General features: G+C 43.2%; 2 protein-coding genes across 10 annotated transcripts in view; one reads left to right on the top strand and one right to left on the bottom strand.

Annotated features, from left to right (window-relative positions):
* The window catches only part of NMT2 (N-myristoyltransferase 2), a 73,049-nt gene extending 69,554 nt beyond the window's left edge, over positions 1–3,495 (top strand). Inside the window, exon 13 of the mRNA XM_037060746.1 lies at positions 3,398–3,495. Within this exon, the coding sequence (XP_036916641.1) occupies positions 3,398–3,421 (24 nt within the window). The 3' untranslated portion in view covers positions 3,422–3,495. The remainder of the gene's footprint in view (positions 1–3,397) is intronic.
* RPP38 (ribonuclease P/MRP subunit p38) lies at positions 1,567–16,254 on the bottom strand. 9 transcript variants are annotated; one of them, XM_037060751.1, is made up of 3 exons: positions 6,541–6,640; positions 4,360–4,418; positions 1,567–2,509 (listed from the first exon to the last, which is right to left on the bottom strand). In XM_037060751.1, exon 3 carries the CDS (start codon positions 2,493–2,495, stop codon positions 1,650–1,652), a length of 846 nt encoding a protein of 281 aa, XP_036916646.1. In that variant the 5' UTR covers positions 2,496–2,509; positions 4,360–4,418; positions 6,541–6,640; the 3' UTR covers positions 1,567–1,649. The 9 variants fall into 9 exon arrangements, with proteins under 9 accessions (XP_036916646.1, XP_036916644.1, XP_036916647.1 ...); XM_037060749.1 differs by having other exon boundaries at positions 4,360–4,467; positions 6,561–6,624; XM_037060752.1 differs by having other exon boundaries at positions 6,561–6,603.
* Between the last annotated feature and the right edge of the window lie 1,526 nt (positions 16,255–17,780).

Raw genomic sequence — 17,780 nt, 5'->3', positions numbered from 1 at the left:
TACTTTCTTGAACAGGGAAAGACTTCTCTCAGGATGATTCAACCCAATTGTATAACCATATTTCTTAACAGAAGATGAAAACTTCAAGAAGCAAAACTGAACCAATTCACTAAAACTTTTTTAAGGAACTAGCATTAAGTAAATGAGATTTTAATTTAATCTGGAGTCAAGGCTCAGTTGGGATTTATGTTTAGTTTTTTATGGAACAGGCATAGGAAGTAGGTTTTCAAGTAACTGAATTTCAGTCTGAAATCTTGTCACGAGCTTACCTCATGCTGAAACTGTGGCATTGTTCCTTTATTCGTTTATAAAATTCCAATTGTCATAGAAGTCCTATTTTTTCTGTCATTTAAAAATAGCAGTTGCCTCTGTAATTTAAGATTATTAATAAACATTTTCAAATAATCAGTAAAACTGTTTACTAAAGAGCTACTAGAATTAAATTTCAGTGTAACATGCAGTGTTTCATATATATTAAAAACTGCATTTGTCTTCACCCTGCATCCTTTTGTCAATAATGGAAGTGCTCTATTTCATAAGCGGTTTCTTTCTGTTTGTTTGTTTTTTGGGGGGAAGGGGGGTGGCCAGGATGGCATTAGTAAAATTTAAATGAGTGGAGGCAGCATAATCCAAGTGTCAGCCAGAATTTAAGCTGAAAATAAACTTGGCAACTCTTTCCCCTAAATTAGAGAAAGTAGCTTTTCCAAACACACACTGTAAGTAGCAGCCACCGTAACCTCACTGCAGTGTTGACTACACCCACTTCCCAACATGAGGGACGCCCATCATTGCAGACCCACCTCTGAGAACTCAGGCTCCTCAGGTTTTGAATTCTGTTCCTGCCTCATTTCACCTGATCACCATTACACTTTTTTATACATGTCAAATTTCTAAGGAAATGTTAACCACGTAAAAGGGTGAATTCTAACCAGTCAAAAGACCTTAACTGTCTTCTTCGTATCAAGCCTTTTCTCCCAAGCCGATGCAGTATACCCACCTAAAGTCAAACAGAGGAATAAAAACTGATGTATTATTTCTAAAGACAATGTATTGCTTGGCATTTAGTGTCTTTCCTTTAAACCGATGACATATCTGCAGTCCCATTTCATCTACCCTAACTACAACCATGTTTACTGTGGTACACTTTCCAAGTTTGAAAGAAAGATGTTCTGGTTCACAAGCATTGTGGCTGCCTTTTAAAAAGTGAGTTTACACAAGCATAGAACTGGTCACAATAAACTTTTGCTATGCATACTCCTATTTTCTGCATTTAAGTGTTTTGGGGTTTTTTTTAAAGATTTTATTTATTTATCTTTAGAGGGGAAGGGAAGGAGGGAGAGAAATATCAATGTATGGTTGCCTCTGGTGTGTCCCCTGCTGGGAACTGGCCTGCAACCCGGGCATGTGCCCTGACTGGGAATCGAACCATGATTGTGTGGTTCACAAGCCCGTGCTCAATCCACTGAGCTACACCAGCCAGGGCTCTGCATTTAAGTGTTTTTAAGCTTCAGCATCTCTGTGCTAAGTCTTATGCATTTGAAAGGAACATTACCAATCTCCCATGAATCTATGTAAAAGTAACAATTTATTCAAGGTTTTTTTACAGGGTGTCATTTTCCAATTGTATGAAGTGACAAGTTTACACAAGATTACTTTGAAGTAGTTTTTTTACTTTTGGGTGGTTTCCTCTTTTTATTAGGGTTTGGAATCAGTTTCTTTATTTTAAGGGGTTGCAGCACTACAGCCTGCTGACCTTCAATTGCCTTTCTCCTACGTTTAGAGAGGTCTTCAAAGGAAGTGTCCAAAATCTCTTTGTCTTTGTTTTCCAAAGAGTCAGACTCTGAATGTGCTCCGGAGTCCTCAAGTATGTCTGGAAGCCATGGTACATTTAAACTGGGCACTCTGGGGATTATAGCTTTTACTGCATCGACAAAGTCAGTGGTGTTCTTTTTGAATCCCAAGGCCAGGACACATTTTAAGCCAATGACGGGTGCAATTCTCTCACTGAGACGGGGAACCTGACAAGCAGGAACCATTCTGCTTACACTTAACTGGATCAGGTGTGAGGTGATGATAGCGGGCTTGACTGACTTACACACAAGAACTAAAAGCAGTTCGTTCCTTTCCAGAGCCCTGGTCACTTCATTAACGCCAATGGCAAGCTGCTTCCTGACGTGGACAGAAGTCCACCCTGACACTTGTTGGTTATCTTCTGGTTTTTTCTCCAGATCCTCACTCATATCAACATCTATGCTACATTTCTCTCTGCCTTGTTTTTTTGAAAAAAGCTGCTTTTTATTTCTCCTCTTATCCTCAATCTTCTCAAGCCCAACAGATTTAAATCTATCTTCAAGTGTTTGTAAGATGAAGTGCATATCCTCTCTCTCCAGAGCACTCCAGCAGATAGTATATGGGTTATTCAACGATGTCTTTACAGTTAAAGGTCTTGTCTTCCGAACAGAGCCCCTCCCTGGTGCCTGAGGAGCCGCAGCCATTCTGAAAATCCTTCCTAAGGAGCAAATGACAAAGGAAAGTTAGTGCTAACTGGCAATGCATGTCTTAAGAACATCCTGGTTCTTTATAGGCCAGAGCAAGCTTAATATAGAGGACCAATTATGTGACCATACATTTAACCTGTCTTTTAAGATTAAGTAATTTATTTTCCCTATTTTTTATATGACAGTCTTTATTTATATATAGGCAATATATGAATGTTTTGCATGACTGCAATCACAGTGAAATTTTATTTCTTAAAAAAATTGTTCCATGTTTCTACTTGTTCAAAATTACCCTCTTAATCACTATATCATATTAATCTTATAGATTTGTTACCATTTCCCAAATTCCTCTCTAGGAATTAGGCCTCCATTTGTGCATTCAACAAATATTCAACATGCATGCACTGTTCTAGGCACCGGGGTGAGCAGTGAACAAGTCCCCAACCCACTCATGAGTCCCTGTGTCTGTCTACACAAAGCTCACAAGCCATGAGGGCCCTGGAAGCCTCTGCTTTTATAATTAACTAGACGTGATTTCTTTTTTAAAAAAATGAACAGTAACATATGTACATGATTAAAAGTTCAAATGACACTCTCATTTTATGCCCTCTTGTAAGTTCTTTCCCCCTCTCTGGACCCTGAGCTTCTTGTGTACCCTTCCTAAAACATTTGCTACGTGCACAGGTGGACGGTCCCTTTCCTAGTTATCCAGCCGCTCTTCCAGCTGGGAATGTGAGGAAAACTAGGGTAATTTTGTCATGAAATTTAAAGATACTATTCCATTAAGGAAAAATAACCAGAAGGAGCCTTTCTGGGAAAATGTTATAAAATAGTAGTCCAGGGGCATATCCTGTTTCTCTTCCCCAGAGCTAAATGCATATTCCTTTCTCTTCTCTCAGTTTTCTTCCTCATGTTCACCATAGGAACCCATGTGGCAAAACTCAAGGCAAATAAGGCAGCCCAGGAGAAGTCTGGAATCAGAACTGTCCTTATTTTCCAGTAACCTGAGCTCTCACTCCAGATATGCCCTCATTCACTCCACTGAGGCCTACCCTCTCTGAAATGTACACAATGTACCAACCAGGATTAAGAAGTAAATCCTCTCCAATTAAACGCCCACTTACTGGGCTGTCTACTGATGTTGACAAGCAAGTGTCCCTGTGGAATGTCAGAATTTATACAGCACTTTCTCCGTCTATTAACTTCAGTCTCACAAAACAACTGTGTAATTGTCCAATGTGTGGATGAGGAAATAGCATCGGGTCAAATACCTTGCTCCAAGTCACAGCTGGTTTCTAAATCTAAATTTTTAGGCTCTCCCAATCCTGGCTGCACCTCATAAATAATCTGTAGCCTTTAAAACATCAGACGGTTGGTCCTTACATCCAAGCTACTCAACTGGAATCACTGAGAACAGGCCTATAGCATCTGGACTTGCAAAAAGTTGCCTGGGTCAATGTGATACAGAACTGGAACTGTTTTGAATGTGATACAGAACAGGTGTAGGAGGCCTTCCACACTGGACCTGAAAAATGGCCTCAGGACCTCTTCCCTTCTCCACAGCTCCATGAGGTGAAAGGTCAGACCTCGTTTGTGTCCATATCTCGTCCACTACTAGAGACTCAGTATCTGTGGCCTTCAAACCAGCCCCACTGCACAGCCCTCCCCATACCCCGTTATCTCCATGTTCCCCTCAAGTTCAGGGAATCAGAAAGTAGCCCATGCAAACCCACGGGTGACTGGCAGAGGCTGGCATCAGGCTGAAGGTGATCAGGAATCAAGACAAAAATTATCTGACAGAGCTCTTGCCAAACTACAAGTCAATGTGTCAGCATTCAAACAACACAGAATAAATACTTAGAGTCTATGCTCTGCAGAGAAAGCACGGTGTGCATTAACTCTTCCTGTCTTCAGAGTCAGCTGGGGGAGACGAGAACCAAAAAATTCAGATAAGCAAAATCTCCATGCCCTATAATCCAAAAACAAAGTACTCACTAGTAAGAAGAAGGACTTTGGAAAAGAAAAAAAGGCATCTCATCTTGCTGAGATGCCTTTTGAGCTATACCTTGGAGGCCTCTACTGCCTACAGGATCAAGTACCAACTCTTTAAGGTGACACAGAAGGCTCACCACACTCTGCCCCCATCTCTCCACCAGCCTTTCTCCTTAATATGCCCCACCATGCATGTTCCACCCCACCACTGAACCAGTTTCTCATCTCAATGTCCTCATGCATATTATTCCCTTTGCCTGGAATACTACTCCCACCCTCAGCCTCATGACCCTGCTTCTTCTCACTTCAACAAGTATTTCTGGATTATCTACAATGTACCAACCAGTAAAGTATTACAGAAAAAAATTCATTGACCTCACTGAGCATCGAATCTATGAGGAAGGCATATCAGTATTTTATTGGGTTAGCAAAAAAGTCTGTCTAGTTTTCTGTAAAATAAAAGACACATTTTTCATTTTCACAAATACCTTGATTGATTTGGATATTTTGAGGATGTCAGCTATCTCCTGAGTGGTATCACAATGCTTGTTCAATTAAGGTCTCAGTTTGATCACTGTGAACTTCGACTGGTCTAACCGACTGTGAGCATCTCCAGGAAGACATCTTCAGCACGAAACTTCACAAACCACATTTGACCCGTCCGATCAGTCACAACACCTTCTCCACACACTGCACAAATCTTTTTTTGCATTTCAGTTGCATGTTTACTCTTCTTGAAATCATATAGCATAATATGCCAAAAATGTTACATACTTTCTTCCATCTTCAATATTAAAATGACTACATAAAAATCACCAACTTTGATAAATTTTTAAATGCACACTGATATGCCAGCTGTCACCATACAATCTGACAAAATTGTTTCGAATGAAGTTAAAAGACAACTAAGCACTTCTAGAGCCATCTTATGGAAACAACCAAATGAACTTTTTGGCCAACCCAGTAACAACATAATAAAACATTCAGTTCAGGGAACTACAGGATACTAAAGGAACATATAGCAGAAGCCTGACCTAGTTGAGGGGGTCAGGAAGGGCCTCCTGGTAGGGATGACCTTTAACTAAATATCTGAAGAATGCCTACCAAATGGAACCCCAAGTACAATGCCCAGGGAATAGCATTAAAGGAAGTCAACTCACTGGGGTAGAGGCTAGAGAGCAGTGAGATACTAGGAAAGACGGGTAAAAACCACATGGTGAAGGTCTTTGAAGACCTTAAAGTGGGAAGTAACTATACTGCCTTGTAAGGTAGACGAGGGGCAGGATGAGGCAAGCACGGCAGATCGTTATGGATTTGGGCGTGTAAGGGTCGGGTCATCTGCCAGGAGTGGAAGCAACAGAGACTCCGAAGAAGTCCTGGTAAGAAATGATGGTAGAGTCACTGCAGAGGGAATGTACAGAAATACAGGCTAGTTAAAATTGTTGCTAGGTAAAATCGCCTGAACGCAGCGATCAACAGGGAGTAAAGCAGAGAATGGACTCAGGGATGCCTTCCGGTTTCTAGAACCAATAGCGAAAGGGGAACAGGCCCAGTTCCCAGAGGCTGCAGTCCAGACCCAGGGTTAATCCCTCTCTCTGGACACCGCGCTGGTATCTAGGACCTTCAGTACTTTATTATTGAGCACACGGGGTGTAGTTATTTTGTTGTTCGGCTCCACTTCCGGGCTGTGGAATACTGAAGGGCCAACGTGCGGCTTTATCTTGGTATCTCTGGTACCCAAAAGACCCTACACAGAGCACAGAGCATGAACTAAATAAGGTCGAGACGGGAAAACATGCCGCCTGGCAGGGGCGACTCGTGCCCGCCGACCTCGGCACCCCACGAGTCCCAGCCACGATTCCACCCACGTGGACCCTCCTGTCCCTCAGCCACCCTACCCCGACCCACTCACGATCGCCACCGGCGCCACACGCGTGCGCAGAGCCCACGTGAGCTGCCACCCGCGTGCGCAGAGCCCCCGCCTTCCCGGCTCCGCCTCCTAAATGCTCACGGAAGTTGACATTTCATCATTCTGCGTTTGTTCACTCACAACAGAAAAAGTCCGCTTACTGCTTCGCGGGTGCCGGAAGCTACACAACCAGGACGGATCTGTTAAAACCCTTCAGACGTGAGCGTAAGGTTTACGCAGGGGCGGGTGGGGAGGTGTCTATCAAGGCCCTATGGCAGCAGTGCGCAGGCGTGGAGTCTGTCTCGCGCGATCTCGCAGTTACCACGGTAACCTGCTGTAAGCTGGCTGGATAGCACAGTCTGTGAACCCGTCAGACTGGAATTGTTGAAAGCTCGCCTTCTCGCCTGCCACCTTCTCCCTTTTGACTCAGTTGCTACCTTTCAGCCTGGCGGGCTTGGCAACCCGCTCTCTCTTCCTGCTTTTCTACATTTGGCTTGCCTAAGGGATGTAAAACCCTAGCCCCTCCCAGCCTCCCGTCTCCGTGGAATCAACGAGAAAATCCCAGAACCACGAAAGTCGAGATAATTGGAGGATGGGGAGCGGTTTGAGGAAATAACATTCCTACAGGCAATCTTGAGGCCTCCTTCCCCGCCACCCCACACCCAAAGAAAGGGAGTAAAGGCTGCTTTGAGTTCTGGGACAGCAGTTCGGCAACTCCAAACGTCTGCTGTGGCTACTCCGAACAATGGAGATGAATGGTTAGAAATGGAGTCGCGTGGAAGTTACGGACGGTTGTAAACCAGCTGAAGAATATTTTCAAGGTCAACATTTCAAGAACTTAGAAAACGGGCTGATTCTTATCTAACGAGCCTCTTTCCTACTCAGGCACTCTTTTCTTTTCCAGTTTAATTTAGCCCCCTCTACCGTTTCCTCCCCTTTTTCTCAGTCCCTTAACTGCTCATTTTGTTCCCCTCCCCCTACTTCTTTTGTTCTAGTTTCTGTATATTCATTTTTCATCACCTACATGTACCTAATTGGCTGTAAACTAAACAAAACAAAGCTGTGTTGCCCTTTGTCAAAGATTGAGCACAGGGTAGAGTACAATGTGATCTTTAGAATCACAGTTAGAAAGATCAAAAAGAACTAAGTTACAGCGAGTCTGAGTGTGACAACAGACCCTGTTTAATAAAATGAATTCTCTTCATCGTGATCAGCTGTAAACATGCACTTCTAAAGTAGAAATAGATCTCTACTTTGAAGCCCTAAGACAAACAGAGATGCCATGTCTGATTGCAATGCTGGAGTAGTGATTTTCAACTGCCTGCAAGCGTGTTTAAAACACACAATGCCTGACTGTTTAGTCCGGGGCATTGACCTCTTTTCCCTTAGATTGTCAAATAAAAAAATGACAACAGTCAACACAACAATAGCTGTCCAGTGTGAACCAAAATTATACCTGTTTTTGTCAGATTGGCAAAAAAATATGTATTTTGGTGTGCCACAAAATTTTAGTAGTTAGTCTATGTGTGCCATGAAAAAGATTGAAATTTGCCGTGCTAAAGTAATGAGAAGGAAATGAGTATAATGTTTTGCCTCCTTAAGGTTCCAGATTTTAGAGTTATAACATAATCCCAGTCTATGTTTGCTGGGTGAATATTCCGGTACCTGCCATTCCCTCCCGAGCTCCGGAGCCAGGCTGGCTAGACTGAAACCCTAACTCCATGACTGAGTAAGCCTGCGACTGTAAAGCAAGCTAGTTAATCCTCTGTGGAGTGATCAGAATAGTCCCTGTTGTGAGCATTAGAAGAGCCTGTCTGTGTTAGATGCTTAGCACAGTCCCTGGTGCATAAAAAGTGCTTGATTATGATAACCATGATGCCTCTAGTGCCAACCTAAGCATTAATTCTTAAGCATTTAGGTTGCTTAACAACCTAAGCAACCTAAACAACCTAATTCTTAACTCTTAAGAATTCTTAATTCTTAATTCTTAATTCTTAACAACTTAAGACAGGCATGATTAGGTGGAGGCCCCAAGGAAGGACTTGGGGGACCATGAAGAAAGGGGGTGATGGACCCTCACCCCTCGGCTTTGACGTAGCCTGAGTCCTCATTCTGTCTGCAAGAAGTCTCCTAATTTCTTGGCTATCTTGCCTCTTCTGCCTGACTTAAGCCTGAAATAATTACAGAGGGCAGGGCTCCCCAAAAGGTCAGGCCTGAGAAAGAATATATAAAATCCTGTGAAACCTGCTTTGCTAAAAATGCTCTTAATTAAATGATAAGAGTCCTAGCAGGAAATGAGTTTGTTTCCCAAAGTTTTGTAGCCCTTTAGCTAACAGACCCTGACTCAGAATAGGCCTTCAGAGTTCTTTGTATGCTATCTGTTGTTTGATCCTTACTGCCTGACAATGATTAATGAACTTTACCCCTGTATTCCTGTGCTACTTGAACCCAATAAAAGCCTGTCTGGGCAAGGGTCAGGGTGCTCTCCCCTTGAGAGAGTAGTTGTGCCACCCCTTTTCCTCCACAGGACTCGGTAGTCCGTGTGAATTTGCCTCATGTCTCATCCATAACCCTGTGAACACTGCGGGCCAGTGTCAGCGTCACCAGTCCCTGAGATCCAATGCTGGGAAAGGAAGCTCCTGTAACAACTTCACTAAAACAAAGAGCTTCACCAACTGAGAAAGAAGGCCTTTGTAGCTGTACATTATTCCCAAGGAGAAAGGAGGGGAACCGAGAAGCCAGCTAAGGTATATAACCAATTGTAGGGTAAGTGAAGGCGGTCTGGCTTCTCCCCCGGGTGTCTGGGTAACTAAGAGAAGCAGTGTTCTCATAGCCTTGAGACTGGGTCCGCTAAACTGTTCCCATAACATGAAGTGGGCTCGCATGCACAGGGTTATGTTATGTCATGCAATGTTCCAGCAGTTTTCCAGCTTTGTTCCCTTCTAGAACTTAAACAGGTAGGGACTCCCTGCTGGGGGCAATGATGGGAGACACACATGGGAACAGAGGCCATGATGGGTGACATTCTGGGGAGCAAGGACCATGATGTGTGACACGCAGATTGCAGCGTGCGTGGCTCATCCACCCAAGAATAAAGGCATGCCAGACGTCCCATGGCTCCACGAATATTTTTCTGTCTGCACAAATTCCATGGACCTGCCTGGCCTTAAAGGGTCGCAACACACCCCTAAACCCCAATAGTCGGCATACTTAGGTTAACTAAGTATCTACTTGTAGCCTCGGCTCAAGTGTATAGAACACACTTACTAACTTACTAACAACTTTATTTTCTCTATACTTGCAGCATTCAGACTAGCTGGGTGGCTGTTTGCGGCTTTGTGCTCATGTGTGTTTCACCAGCAAACTCACTGTCTCCTTTCCACTATACGCGCTGTTGCTCACTTGGATTTATCTCTTGAGGAGAGACAAGAACCAAGCACGGAGGCGGGGAAAGAAGCCTCCTGACCAGCATCTCTTTCTCTCCGTCCGTCACAAAATACTGTAACAGCTGCCACTGACAAGTAAAATGAATCATTCGGTACAGGACACCAAGAAATAAGAGTTAGAGTGATAAGTTGAAGACTCTGAAAAACATGGAAAATGTTATATATGAAACAAAATTGGAACACAAAATTGTACCTACATTATTATCATTTTAACAATGTAAATGTATGCATAAATATGAAACAAATTAGAAGGGAACACTGAAAGGAAATGTGTTTTGAGGTAATTGAGTCATGGGAATATTTTTTTCTTTTTACTTTTTTTGTTATGTTTGCATGATACGAATAGGAGAGAAATGTAGTTATTAATTTTAGCAAAAATTCTTGTGGAAATTATATGATTAGTCTTAAACTAGAACACAAGCACTAAAATCATAGAGGCAAGTTAATTTTTATTAACTTAATTCTTTAGTAAAAGGCGAAAGATTTATACGATCTGAAGAGAAACCAGAGTATAACTTAATTCTTAATTCTTAACTCTTAAGAATTCTTAATTCTTAACAACCTAAGCATTAAGGTTGTTAATGCTTAGGTTGTTCCCCCCTTGGGGGTCTTACCCATCAGTGGCTAACCAACCAAGCAGTGGGGGCCAGTTATGGACGAAGTAAAAGGAGCAGAAGCGTACTCCTGCCAGGGAGATAAGTTTTGTCTCCTTAGTGGCTTATGGTCCAAAGGTCACTCACTCAACCTTAGATAATTGGGATGGTGGAGGGGGGCGGTTTAACAGCTTCTGAAACCAGGCAGGGCAGTTCCCAACAGTCTGGCCCCCTTCCTGTATCTGGCAACTTTAGCGAGATTGTTACGGAAGCCCCCCTTTTCTTCACACAGGCTCAAGGACTCTGCTTCTCCTGGGCTCTTTTTTCTTGTAATGCTCGGGATGCCCAGCAGTTCTACCAGACCGAGCCCAGTCAGGACTGCTGAGTCAGTTGGTGAGACACGTCTCCCTTTTGCTTCCAGCCTCCTGTATTGAGTTCTTTGTTGGGTTGTAATGGCGAAGACCCTGCCTTTATTTCCCCTCTGGCTGCTCATTCCTGCCTATTGTTAGCTGCTACCTAACAATTTCACCATGGAAAACTTCAGTTTGGTTTTTGAATAACAAAGCTTTTTTACATTAATTCTAGAATTGGACTGCTATTAGATTTATATATTTGGCATGATGTAAGAGTGGTTTAAGATACCTGGTGATAAGTTATGTCATTAGCCACAGTCCTTTGATGAACTAAATGGAAGTCCCAACAGGAAAATTTGTCAGTTGAACCCAGAAATAGGCCCTCGTGTATCTGGTCAGTTGATTTGAACAAGGGGGCTAATGGGGGAAGGACTGTCTTTTCAGCCAGTGGTGCTGGGAAAACTGGGCATCCACGAGCCAAAGAAAGTTGAACCCTCATTTACACCTGATACAAAAATTATCTCAAAGTGGATCAAAGGCCTAAACATAAGGGCTAAAATTGTAAAATTCCTGAAGCAGGGAAGAATCTTCACATTACATTTGGCAATGAATCTTGGGTATGACACAGATAATGAAAAATATGTAAACTGGATCTTCATCAAAATTGAAACCTTTTGTGCATTTACTGTCTAGAGCAAAAGATGACCCTCAGAATGGAGAAAATATTTGCAAATCATAGCGTGTTAAGGGATTAATACTCAGGATATAAAAATAACTCCTACAACTCAACAATAAAAGCCCAATTCAAAAATAGGCAAAGGATGTAGATAGCTGTGGTAGTAACACAGTATTGTGAACCTACTTAATTCTGCTGAATTGTACCCTTAAGAATGGTTAGAACGATAAATTTTGTGTTCTGTACATTCTGCCACACACATAAAAATGCTTGTCAGAGGTCTCAGATGTGGCCTGCCCCTCACCTGATGAGAAGCCCTGGGCTGGAGCACAGTAAAGGTGTGCCTTGGAGGAAAGCGAGGAATACTTCGTTGCAAAGAATGTGCCTCTTCGTACCCACCTGTGCCGTCTGTATTAAATACAGTCTAAAGGTGCAGGCGTCTTCATCCAGTTTTAAGGATGATGACGCTTTCAGTCTACAGGTAACAAAGCGTTCTACTGAAAGTGGTAATTCGATAGGGGCTCTAATCTGCCGTGGAGGTCTGGAGGTTTTCCAGACACGGCTCATTTGGCTACACAGCAGTTCATCAGAATCCCAAGGGCTTTCTCTCTTTCCCTTTTGCTGTCCTCAGAATGGTGGCATTTGCCCTCAAGCTTGTCCTCTCCAAGCCACAATTTAGTTGTCACAGCTCCAATCATCCCATCCCGCACAATCGCAGTAAGGTTTACCTCGTGCATTTCTTTCTACCAGAAAGAAAAGTTTAAGAAGCCCCAGCACACTTTGTGGCTTATTGGATAGAGTTGGTCATGTGCCCACACCTAAATCGGCCACTGGCAGAGGTGGATGAGTTGAGCCAGACTGGCTTAGGCCAAGTATGGTTTGTCTCCTGAAGATGGACCCACCTCCCTGAGCATCTTTTGACTCCATAACTAAGCAAAAGTAGGGTTGTCGACCAAAGGAAAGGAAATAACTTCTAGGTGGGGAACCAGAAGTAACCACAGTAGGAAGACAGGAGTTTGCTGGAGCTCAGTTGCAAAACACATTAACTGGGCATTAGTATGTAAAACACATGCAATGTTACAACCAGAAGAGCAGAGTGGAGACAAAGTTCTAAGCCCTATATACTTCCATTGAGCCCTACCTACATGTTATCACTGAAAACAAAGGCTAAACATTTCACAAATTTAATGAGGAACATTCAAACAAATGAGGGATTGATGCCAATGGTGCTTTAAGAGGCTGAAGCCCTGGGCTAGCAGTTACATCTTGATAGGTTGGCTAGAGATGGAAGATATCTATGAACCTTTACTTCGAATGCTCTAAAAATATAAATATTAAACCAAGTTAAGGTAAAAGTGCCTCCTGTTGGATTTATTCTTTTTCTGAAACTTGTTGATAGTAAAATGGTCCTGGCTAGTTTTGTTGCAAGTTGTCTCAAAACATCCTAACTTTAAAGTGACATGCAACGGGATCTTTCATGTCTAGGCCTTTCTCACTTAGTTATTTGTTTGGGGAAATTATATCAGTTATTTGTTGCTTCAGAACATGACACTCACTAGAATGTAGAAAATTATGTGCTTACCTAAAGTTGTAATATAATTACAAGTATCGTAATCACTAATCCAATGTTGTGACATCACAAACCTTATAACTTTACTATTGTAAAGGTGACTTCATTTTAGTGCTTAGTCAGAAACTCTTAGGACTCCTGTTTTGATTTTCTGCCTACAGACCTATTTGTAATGAATCTGGCAGCCCTAGTAAATTCATTTCTTATGAACAACGCAGTGTAAGTCTTTTTGCTGACACTGATTACCCGTCTTGCATTTTGTGAAACTTCATCACTGACAGATGCTTAGGCTAATCAGACCATAAACAAATCCAACCAATCACACAAAACCATATGTCAGAAATAGCCATATTATAGTAGTTAATCTAGCACTTGAAACCACTTAGATTTATGCAAAAAAAACCCCAATATTAGTGACAAGTAAAATAATGTCAAACTCATCACCAAAAATGTCACAAAGCAGGAAAGAACATAAAATGGGCAGAATTTTTTTATCTTTTTTAAAAAAATCTTTGAAACATGCCATTTGCTTCACATATAACTTTTTAATCCCCACCTGAGGACATGCTTGTTGATTCCAGAGCGAGAGAAAGAGAGGAAGGGGGGGAACATCAACATCCGTCGGGGGCCTCTCGCACGCACTCCGACTGCGGCCCAGGAACGCGCCCCGACCAGGAACCAAACCCATAAACTCCTGGCCTGTGGGGCACCGCTACAACCAACCGAGCCACCCTGGCCAGGGCTTATATACAACTTTTTAAATATGTAGACATTATGAGTTCTTCAAAGCCAAAAACTTATTGTAGCTTTTCAGACTAGAAATGAAAAGGCCACTGAAGCATCCTACAGGTTGGTGTTTCTAATACAGTAAATACTGGTAGCCAAAACCCAACTGACCAAAAATTCCTGTGGGATCCTCAATAATTTGTTTAAAAGAGTAAAGTGTTCTAGAATCCAAAAAGTAAGAAATCTGCAGTGGGTGATCCCTGCTTGGATGGGTCAATTTCTTGGCCTGGCCTTATAAATGTCATTATTATGAAATTTCAGGCCTCTGTTTAAGTCCCTGGCTAGGCCTACATTTTTGGTTCTTCTGGCTCAAGAAGCTGGTTTTCAAAAAATTCAGACCCAAGTTTCTCCTTGACATCGTGCGGTTTTTGTCCATTTTGTTATTTTTACTTTTACCCTATTTTTTCTGTTTCCTTCATTTTTACTCTTTTTCCATCATTTTGCTTTACTATTTTTTCATTTTCACCTTTTCTTTACTTTTTCTATCTTTTCCTCATTTTTCCCCTTTTATTTGGATTGTCAGTATTTGTTGTTATTTATATATTTGGCTGGCATTGTGTTTTGATTCTATTATAAAGACCAGTCCATCAGGTGGATTGTGGAAATGAATTTCTTTGGAGATGATTTGGGCCAAGCTCTTCACAGCTTCTCCCAATTTTAAGTTAACCTGGGGTCATCTTAACTCCAAGGTCAGCAATAAGTCCAACCCGCTGCAGGGCCTCTCGGTCTTGGGGACTCAGTGAATATTCATTCCATTTACATGTCCAGGAAATGTGAAAAACTGCTCAGGAAATTTCCCTTTCTCAATCCCAGCAAAGGAAGCGCTTTAGAGCCCATTAAGAAGGATCCATGGCCCCGACTGGTGTAAGCTCAGTGAGTTGAGCATCATCCTGCCAAAAGGTCGCTGGTTTGATTCCCAGTCAGGGCACATGCCTAGGTTGCAAGCTTGTCCCTGATGAGGGATGTGCGAGAGGCAACCAATAGATGTTTCTCTCACACATCAATGTTTTTCTCCCTCTCTTTTTCCCTACCTCCCACTCTTTCTAGAAAACAAATAAAATCTTTTTTGTTTAAAGAAGGATCCATGGGTGAATAAAGGTCATGAAGACAAACTAAAGCCTTATGTGGAGCCACCCACTGACTACAAAGAACCTTGGCCAGCTGCATCGATGGTGTCCATGTGTCACACAAGGGAGTGGATCTAAGACTTGCTGATGGCCCAGAAGCACCACAAAGCGATGGCCATCTATTTGTTCTTGAGTTACAAGAGGGCTGAGCTATGGGCCACATTGTTGCCGTGAAACTCAGGCTCCGGCGGGTAGAACTGACCGCAGCACGCTTCCATTCCTCGTTCGGTACATAGAGCCTCTGCCAACATACAGCAGTGGCGCGTCCACAGGCCGGCTCTTCCCACCTCTCATTCCTACTCTAAGAATATTCAAAGGAGTAACACTGAACTTAAGCCTGAGAAGGACCAGGTCCCAGGTGCAAGGACAGCAGCAGAGCCAACGAGCCTGCCAATCCCCTATCCTCCCAGAGAGGAAGCGCCTCCTGAGCAGGAGTGGGGGGGGGGAGATGCCTCCAGGACCAGACGTCTCCACCAGCAGGAATCAGTGCAGCAGTTCCCCCCCGTTTTGGAGTGGCCCGGCCTCAGCCAGGCCTCCACGCATAAGGGCAAAGATGGCCTAATCCATCTGGGGTTGGGTCTCCATAGCCTCTGCTCCCCTCCACATCACACCCCACCCCCAGTCTTCCCACAAGGCCCCACCTGGGCCAGGGATCCAACCAGGCCTCAGGGCTGTGCCCAACAGAATGGATCTGTGAGATGCCCCTACCCAGCCCAGCCCAGCCTCCCAACTGTGTCCCTTTGACTTCCTCTTTAGCCCACGCATCAGAAGCAGTGGCAGAGCCAGAGAAGAAACCAGTGCCCCTACCACCCTTCTCCCGGGGGGTGTCCAAAGGCTGCTCCATCCACCTGGGCAATCTTGGACAGATGAGCCACCCCAGCCTCTCCCTCTGACTAGAGTCAGGGCCAGAAAGGGCCACAGGAAGCTTCTGTAGCAGGTTCAAGTTCAAATTTATACTGACACATCTGTGTCCCCTGTTTGCCAGAAGGAATCTGAAAGCAGAGACTGGGGGGAGACCCTCAAACCTCACTGAATGGAAGCTTAGTCAGTGTTAAAAGATGTGTGGTCAAGTCATGCTCATTACACTTGAGGTGGAATATAAAGGTCATGAACTTCACAGAGCCCAGTGAAAAGGTGCAGGAGATCAGCTAGGTGCTGGAACCAGACAGTGGCATTATAATCTGAGCAGGAAACTTTCACTGCTGTGTACATACGGCACCCAGCCTCTCTGACTGGAGGGTGGAGGGGTCTGAAGAATCAGCTATTTCTCAATGGAGTTCCATTTAAGAGGACAGTCTGTTCTCCTAAACTGTTCCGACCTTCAAAAGCATGGCCTCCAAAGTCACCACAGCTCAACCTTTAAGAGGCTGCTAAGAGCCCCCAGGGAGACAAGAGTTTTGCGCCCCGACCTGGGCAAAACTCCGGAGACCCCTTGACTATTGTTTGTGCTCTGTTGTGCTGTGCTGTCTGTTCTGCGCTTGTGGGGAGGGGTGTTGGTGTTCCTAGGTGGCAGTTTGGTGACATTTTAGAACCTTTAACAGATTCTTCTGGGGAAAATCTCGTAGGTGACTTTTATGTAGGACTTCATCAGCATTAAAACCACCTCTGCTGCCAAAAGGAGTTTGGAGTTTATCATAATAGGGCTGGTGCCACTGATCTGTGGACCCAACCAAGAGTGAATAGGGCCATTGGTATTGTAGGGCACTTGTTCTGGCTGCAAGTTGGAGATTGGATGAGATAAGTAGTTAGGCTTCCCTCGTACCTTGAAAGTGGGTTTTAACCTCAGGGATTGGAAATGAGAGAGGCAGCAAGAGAAAAATCAGCGGAAGTGTCATTGGCTGCTGTATGATTTTCTGTCATTTGTAATTATTTCCAGAATATAGAAACTGGAGGATGATTTCCCAACTTGTTTATGTGTTGGCATAATGGTGATATGAATTTTTTTTAAAAACACAGTCTCAAGAAGGAAAGTTACAAACAGGAGAGAGAGAGGGAGAGAAACATGGATGTGACTGGGAATCGAACTGGTGACCTTTCGCTTTACAGGGTGATGCCCAACCAACTAAGCCGGTCAGGGAGGCAGCAGCGTACTTTAGATAAGAAACTTCATCCAGATCCAGTTGGGATTAACAGGGAATGTAAGGTTGGTTTAACAATTGAAAATCAATAATGTAAGCCATCTCTTTAAAAGATTAAAGGAGAAACGCCATGTGATTATCCCAACAGAGACATGAAAACCTTTCGATGAAATTCTACATCCATTCATGAAAACAATTTTTTACTAAATTACAAAGAATGAAGGAACCGCTGCCGTAAGCATCACAGTTAAGAGTGAGCCACTGGAGTCCTTGCATCTGAGAAACAGAGGGGGTGCACACTGTCCCTACCCCTGTTCACGATCACACTGGATGTCCCAGCTGGTGCAGCAAAGCGAGAAAAAGGAAGAAATGTAGCTGTCATGGTTCATAGACTATGTTTGTTACATAGAAAATACAAAATAATTTACTGAAAAATAATTAAAACTTAAACAATTTATCCAGGTTGCTGGAAATTCAGTATACAAAAATCAATTCCCTTTCTATATCCCAGTTGTAAACAGATAAACGATGAAATCTTTTTTAAAAGTCCATCCACATAATCAAAAATTATAAAGTTACTTAAAATTGAATCTATGGGAGATGTGCATGACCATCAGTGGAGAAAATGAGAAAACTTTATCTGAAAACATTACCTAAGACAAATCAAACAAGAGGCATGAGCCATGAATAGTAAGCTCTTTGTCACACAGATATCAACCTTTCTCCCCCCACCCACCTGGTGTGGAGTTTCA

Source organism: Sturnira hondurensis, unplaced genomic scaffold (assembly GCF_014824575.4).
Source record: "Sturnira hondurensis isolate 20B ecotype Veracruz unplaced genomic scaffold, ASM1482457v3 Scaffold0012488, whole genome shotgun sequence".
NCBI classification, from domain to species: Eukaryota; Metazoa; Chordata; class Mammalia; order Chiroptera; family Phyllostomidae; genus Sturnira; species Sturnira hondurensis.
The sequence above is the reverse complement of the archived record's forward strand: the minus strand, read 5'-3'. Positions and strand labels throughout refer to the sequence as shown.

What these genes read in the sequence shown, in the direction of transcription:
- RPP38 (XM_037060756.1), bottom strand. Translation starts at nt 2,495, where the DNA reads ATGGCTGCGGCTCCTCAGGCACCAGGGAGGGGCTCTGTTCGGAAGACA.